Source organism: Zerene cesonia, chromosome Z (assembly GCF_012273895.1).
Source record: "Zerene cesonia ecotype Mississippi chromosome Z, Zerene_cesonia_1.1, whole genome shotgun sequence".
NCBI lineage: Eukaryota > Metazoa > Arthropoda > Insecta > Lepidoptera > Pieridae > Zerene > Zerene cesonia.
In genome coordinates this window covers 4,922,904-4,929,790 of record NC_052122.1, presented here as the reverse complement: position 1 = coordinate 4,929,790, position 6,887 = coordinate 4,922,904, and the positions used below count along the sequence as shown (strand labels likewise).

General features: G+C 33.7%; 1 protein-coding gene across 2 annotated transcripts in view; it reads left to right on the top strand.

Annotated features, from left to right (window-relative positions):
* Positions 1–2,654, top strand: part of LOC119835873 (GATOR complex protein NPRL2-like) — a 9,619-nt gene extending 6,965 nt beyond the window's left edge. For both annotated transcript variants that reach the window (XM_038360933.1, XM_038360932.1), the window contains exons 8-9: positions 283–473; positions 1,293–2,654. In XM_038360933.1, coding sequence (XP_038216861.1) covers positions 283–473; positions 1,293–1,485 — 384 coding nt within the window. In that variant the 3' untranslated portion in view covers positions 1,486–2,654. The remainder of the gene's footprint in view (positions 1–282; positions 474–1,292) is intronic.
* Positions 2,655–6,887: the final 4,233 nt, after the last annotated feature.

Here is a 6,887-nt window from a genome sequence, read left to right as displayed (position 1 = left end):
ACGGTTAGGCAAGATACGCAGGTTCGAATCCTGCCTCGTGATCAAATTTTTTCTATTCTTTCAAAATTTCTCATGTAGAAAGTAATTTATGAAAACGTTATGTCTGGTGCTGGTCACTGATAATCAAATAAAAAAAAACATGTAGAAAGTAATTTATGAAAACGTTATGTCCGGTGCTGGTCACTGATAATCAAATAAAAAAAAAAACATGTAGAAAGTAATTTATGAAAACGTTATGTCCGGTGCTGGTCACTGATAATCAAATAAAAAAAACAAATGTAGAAAGAAGTCGACGAGAACGTGGCGCGTCAGCCGTCGCTCGCGGACGTGGTGACGGTGCTGTGCGCGCTGCAGCAGGGCACGACGCTGCGCGCGGTGTGCGAGCGGCACGCGGCCGCGCTCGCGCCCGCGCTCGACGTGCGCCGGCTCATCGTGTTCGCGCAGCTGCACGGCCTCGTGCGCTGCCTCAAGCGGTGAGTGCGCGAACTTGTTCACGAAATGTTTATCGTCATTTTGTTACACTCAAATTAACACTAAAATATGATGTAAATAGTTTAATTGTGATAGAAAATGTTCAATGTTATAAGTGCTTCAGCTACAACTGCAACACTAACGGAAAATGTTTGCCAGAATTGTATAAAATTTTTGCATTGCAGTTTGGTTTTGGGTTGCGAGGCGTCTGAATTCTCTAATAGGAATGCGGGAGCACGTATAGGACATTTATTTCGAACTCAAACTCGAACGTTTATTTAATTATTTATACTTTTTTTTATTTATTATTCCTACAATAAGACTTCTTAAAGAAACACTTTTGAATCGTCATAACACATTTTTTAACATTTACCGCCGGTTCGGTGTAGCTACTACAGAGAAGATCCGGCAAGAAACTCTGTAGTTGCTCTTTTCGCACCCCGCTACTGTTTAGTCGCATGGACTTATTACAGCAGGACTAAATAAAGATGCTGCTTATTCACAACTACTCACTAAACTACTAAATAACGACGCGTCCATCTTATGTAATTTTCCATCACGTCGACTTACTATAACGCCACTAAGTATCGACGCATCTTCCTACTAAGCTGTTAGTTACGTTGACTTACTACGGCAAATTATTTACTACGCTGTCTAGTCATGACGAATTCCGATCACTTAAACGTATCTTACTTAACTTATTTAATATTATCATCATCAGTTGAAGGCGGTATTAAAATATTACTTCACTAACAATACTTTGAAAAAAAAAACTCCTCGTATCGATTTACTAACTTAAAACGTGACACAACAATTTGCAGGTACCCAGTGTACATACGGAACACGAGTCGGCCGAACGGCTTCAACAGCCGCATGGACGCGGCGCTGGGCATCAGGCGGCTGTTCACCGGCAAGCACTGTGCGGACGAGATATGCTGCATCGCGAGGATCGACCTGCCCACCCTCGACCAGATCATTGATGACGATCCGAATGTTGCGGTCATATGGAGATAAGAACACCCTCCCCCTCTTCCCTCCTCTCTCCCACTTGGCAATATGGCGCTAATTTATATTTATATACATGGTTTCAACCAATCTCCCCCTTCAATATTACTCTGGTAAGAACATGCCGCTACTGTTCCGGTATAGGTAGTAGAAAAAATTTCTGAAACTCGGAATGTGAATGTTGATAGAAATTTTAATGAACGACAATTTGATGTCTTTTTTTACTTTTTGTACGTAATTTATTTATTTTTGTATTTTTATGTGATAGCGAATGTATATACATTGAAGTTTTATTTATTTCTAACTCTGCGGAGTGTGGCTTGTGTAAATTTTGTAGCTCAAGTTACGGTAAAAGGACGACTTATTTTTTTTTTTTCTATATTCTCTAAGATTTCTCATCATTGATTCACAGTAGATTAAATAAACACTCTTCCTTTACGGATGTAGGTTCTTTGATATAAATTTAATTACGTCTAAATTGTCCGTAAGAAAATCTAATCATTTGTCAGTATGCATACTGCACATAAAACCCAATTGATAATATATTCGATGAGAGTTACATTATTGCTTTCTATCATAGAAGATGTCTCTGATTATTTTTTATACTTTAAACAAAATATTTATTACAAAACCAGTAAAATATCAGCAATCTCTTGAATTCAGATTAAAGAAATCCCAAGTCGATAACGTTAGGCGGCTGATTTGCTTTGACATTCAACACATGGAGGTTAGATGACATTTTAACGATACAATGTTGTAAGTTAACCTACTTAATCAATACAAACAGTATTAGCGATATTTCCAACTGATTTGTAAGAAAATTATGGGGCATATTTTAAATGAACGCAATTGCGATTGTCTCTTCTTATTTTGTCTTATTTAAGTGTCAACTTTAAAAAAACTTCTTTTTTGTTTATCTATTCGAATAGTTTATAAATGGTTTAATTACTGTGTGTATTCCTAAATGAATTAATCCCTAAACAAAACAAAGCACTACATCGTTTTTGCGTTTGCGTTGCATTCGTTTACTCATACCCATCTCTTTTTGTTGTATCGAATGTAAATAAAAAGTGAAGGGGTTTCATCGTTTGTAGAAAGAGATGAACTTATTATAACGCTTACCCATCTATTCATACCAATCCAACCAAAACACCCGACCGTTTTTCCATATGTTATCAAGATCCTATTGGAATCTGTTATTCTTTGATATTATTTTGGATTTGTGTATAAATTCGGTAAAATACTGCTACTTTAACATTACCTTTAATCTTAAAGTTCATTTACGAAACGTCCACAAGCATTGCATTAACTCTTGCTCGCTCTCTCACCGAGGAATATCCCTCGCGTGAGCGAGAAACAACGATGAAAGTTTTTGTTTACACATTACGGGAACGATAACTATCTCCCTCCATCTAATGAACATTTCTGAATGTTAGAAAGGGACGGATATATTTAATGACGATAACTGACGCAAAAATACTGTTAAATAATTTACCATTTTCATAATTCGTCTGATTCGTAAGCAGTAATTAATATCACTAGATATAGGTTTATATGCTTTTAAGGTTGAAGATGTGTCCTTTAATTTATTTATCTTAGCCGCCTTTAGAAAAATAACAGTACGGAACTGCCGTCGTAGCATTTAGATTTAAATCAATCGAATATTTAATTCTGGACCATGTTTGGTCAAAAGCAACATAGTGACTATTCAAGTGTTTTTTTTTTTTATTTCATTAGGTATGTGTTAGATATCTGAACAAATATACATATAATATTTTATTTAAGACTACAATAATGACTTATGAGTATTAATTGAGTGAATTTATTTTAAGCTTTTCTGAATACGTAGCAAAATGACCTTTAATGAATTTTAAATGGACCTCTTGCATCATTGGACTATTGATTTCTCAGCTTTTGTCGAATTAAATTTATTAAAAATGTCTTTAAATTAGTCTTTGTAGTTTCTTAAGTACGTTTGTTTGATGGGTCTTTTTAAGATACTAGTTTATTCAATTGTTAGTTCTTTTTGCTATATGATTAACGGTGATTTATTGCAATTTTAGATGATAAATAATAAATATCTAATAAGTAGTTATTGAGATAGCGAAAAACCAACATTTCAATAGATTTAAATTCAATCACAAGCTGTATAATGTAATGAAAAGAGTTTTCTGTTCAGTGGCGTAGCTATCATAGGGCCAGGTGGTGCAGTGCACCAGGGCCCCGGAGCTCAGGGGGTCCTCTAACCTCAGCTTTGAAAGAGGGGAGGAAGGCGGAAAGAGGGTAGGAGGGCCCGATTCTTTCCCTATGCACCAGGGCCTTGTCTCTCTAGCTGTGCCACTGTTTCTGTTTGAATTCATCACCATTAGATTATAGATTGTTATCTGTCGACAAATTCTGAACCGTAACATACGGCTGACAATGTAAGGCATTGTTATTCAATAGATTATAAGCTGTCGTTAACCGTTTTACTATGAATTGAGCATTCAATGTATTAGTATAGGTTAAGTTCATTGTATTTTAAAACTTCACCGGAGTTTTCACAGACACGCAACCGGCACCTAACCAATTCACACTGCAACGTATTAGTATTATAGTCTTAAGAACATTTGAGCAATAAAATTGCAAGCAAATCTATCCGGATCACTATTTGGCGACAGATTTCGTTAGTCTAATGATTTTTACAAGCTTACGACGACAAATGTGAAGATACTATATTATTAAATATTCAATGAATAACTCCGTAACAGTATTAAAATAGATTTCCGTAATGTAAATTTATTTAAGCACAGCATTTTTATAAATCGAATGTATTTTAGGTTAAACTGAAATAGGGAAGGTAGTATGAAGAAGTTTTCAGTGATAAAAAATAACATGAAATTGTATAAATAAAGGGAGTAACGAATTTATAAAATATGTCTGACGTCTGATAAGTGTACTTAAATTGTAGAAGTTATCCGACACAAACTCGTAAAAAATCTAAATATGTGAATTAGGAAATAGAATCTTGTCTCTAATACTTTATCCCAATCCACTACAGCTTCAATCAATTTCCTACGTTACTTATTAAATTTCACATTATTTATTAAATGAATATCACTGCTTGTGCTTCTATAAATGTTTCACAAAATTAGCAATTAATTGAGTATGAATAGTGCTCTGGAGTGGAGCGTCAATAAAAGATACGCTTTAACGAGAGCTGTGAATGTTTATATTAGAGCGAGGGGGTATACGTCAATACTTGATTTATTTTTCAAGTAAATTATAATTGTAAATCATTGTCTTAGAAAAACATATTGCATATAATAACGTGTCATATTTAAATAAAAACAAGACTGCTATCGAAAAATCCAGTGGATAAAATTTTTAAAATGTCAAATGCTTTTGTTGACGTACAAATTTATTTATATGGTATAAAACGTGTCAATAAATAATGAAATACATGAACAGCAATAAAACATAAGTGCCAGTGCAGTTTCTATACAAATGTGCTGCGCCTTTTTGAAATTCATTATTTGTTGTAACGATTTATAAACTTATTTTCTGTTACTATAATCTTGTTAAATTGTTTGCATTTCATGTTGATAAAAAGAGAACACGACGATGTTTAAATTATTCTCGTTATGTTTAATTGATGATAGGGTGCTGTATACATGTAACATATATTAGTATAAATAATATAATATTTAACAAGTATATTCCCCTCTCGTTTAAATTGAATAATGTGTGAATGAACGGTTTAAGCGTTCGTATTGGACAGTATTATTTATATGCTATAATTTTGAATTTTATTGAACAGTGTCTTATGAGGAGGTTATCGGGTAAGGTTTAGAAAATGGCTGATGTGGGTTATTACTCGTGATTAGCTAAAGTTGTATTGAAATTCTTAAGTCAATATTTTTATTTTTTATTTAATTGGTTTACGGATTCTGCTAGAAAACAAAATAATGCTTATTTTTCAAGGAAATACTGGACATTTCATATTAATGCGAATATATTATAATAATTGTGACACAATCGAATTATTGAATGGTTAATAATGAAATGACAAAAAGCAGGTACATGGTCATTGGCCAGCCATTTGCGCATGTTGACGGATGGTCGGCGGATATTGGGTACTTATTTATATCCTAAGTATTTATTTGTAGTACAAAGTAGTAAGAGGTGTTAGCTCTTTTGGTGTATGCATTAGTAATGCCCGATGTCCTACTAGCGTAATGGTTTGCGCAAATGTTGTTTACATTGTGATTTTTTTATACCACACCAAAGAGAAATTATGTCTGTCATAATTAGTTTTCTGATGGCTTGGGTCATAATCATTACTATAATAACATTCATACATTAGAGTAAACTTCCTACTGAATTAATATATTCACCTGTTGACTCGATATAGTTATTAAAGACTTGATACGATTAAGTTCACCTAGGCTGAGGCCGCACTGTGATCCCGCGAGTGGTTACCCGCAGTAACCGCTGGCCGCCCCAGAGGCACCGACTACGGTCAGTACGACGTCAATTAATCAATAAATAAAGTAAATATAAATGAGGTCTATGAAATAAAAATTATGGCGCGGATCACGATTCTTACACACAAGCATTTTGTAATAATCCGTTTTAAAAATAAATCGCGAAAACACCGAAAAAGGCATCGCCTATACTCGTAACATGAGGTTAAAACCGCGGCGGTTTAGATGTAGTGCGGCCTGCGCCTAACGGCCTAATCGTATAAAATGTATATGTCACAAGACGGGCAAGTGAACTGAAAGTTCCTTTTGAATGGTTACATACAATATTGGACGAATTGAAAAATTTACCCTTAATATAGAAACTTAAAATATACGTTGTAATTTGGTGTGGAGTTAGAAAGAAACTTTAATATTAGTCACAAAACTTCAATAAAACAATTGACACGTATTTTTGATAATACTGAATTAAAATTGTATTCCGCCCGATTTATTTTTATGTATAAAGAATTTTTACATTGATTTCAATATTTTAATTATTTTGTTTTTGTTGACTGTACAAGCATAAGTGATGATTATTGTGTTTCTAAATTATTGTTTATAAGTGCGAATTAATGTGACTAAGTTTTTTACGATTTCGGCAGTAGAGTAGTTTGGTAGAATTTCTATGATTTTAAATTAGCTATTTTCGTCTCGAAATTGACACAAACTTCGATATCGAGTGGATTATAATGGTGAATAATTGATTGAATTTTTTATGCAATAAGATTGAATGTTATATTGGTTTTAGAGGATTGAACGTAACAACGTTTGTGCAAATATTGAATATATTTTGTAACCTCACGTCACTGTCAGTTAGAAGAAATTTTTAATAAATATTTAGTGAAGCAGTTTTTTTTTATTTCTTCGTTTCCTACCCTACTTGCCCTTATTAATCTTTAGCAAAAA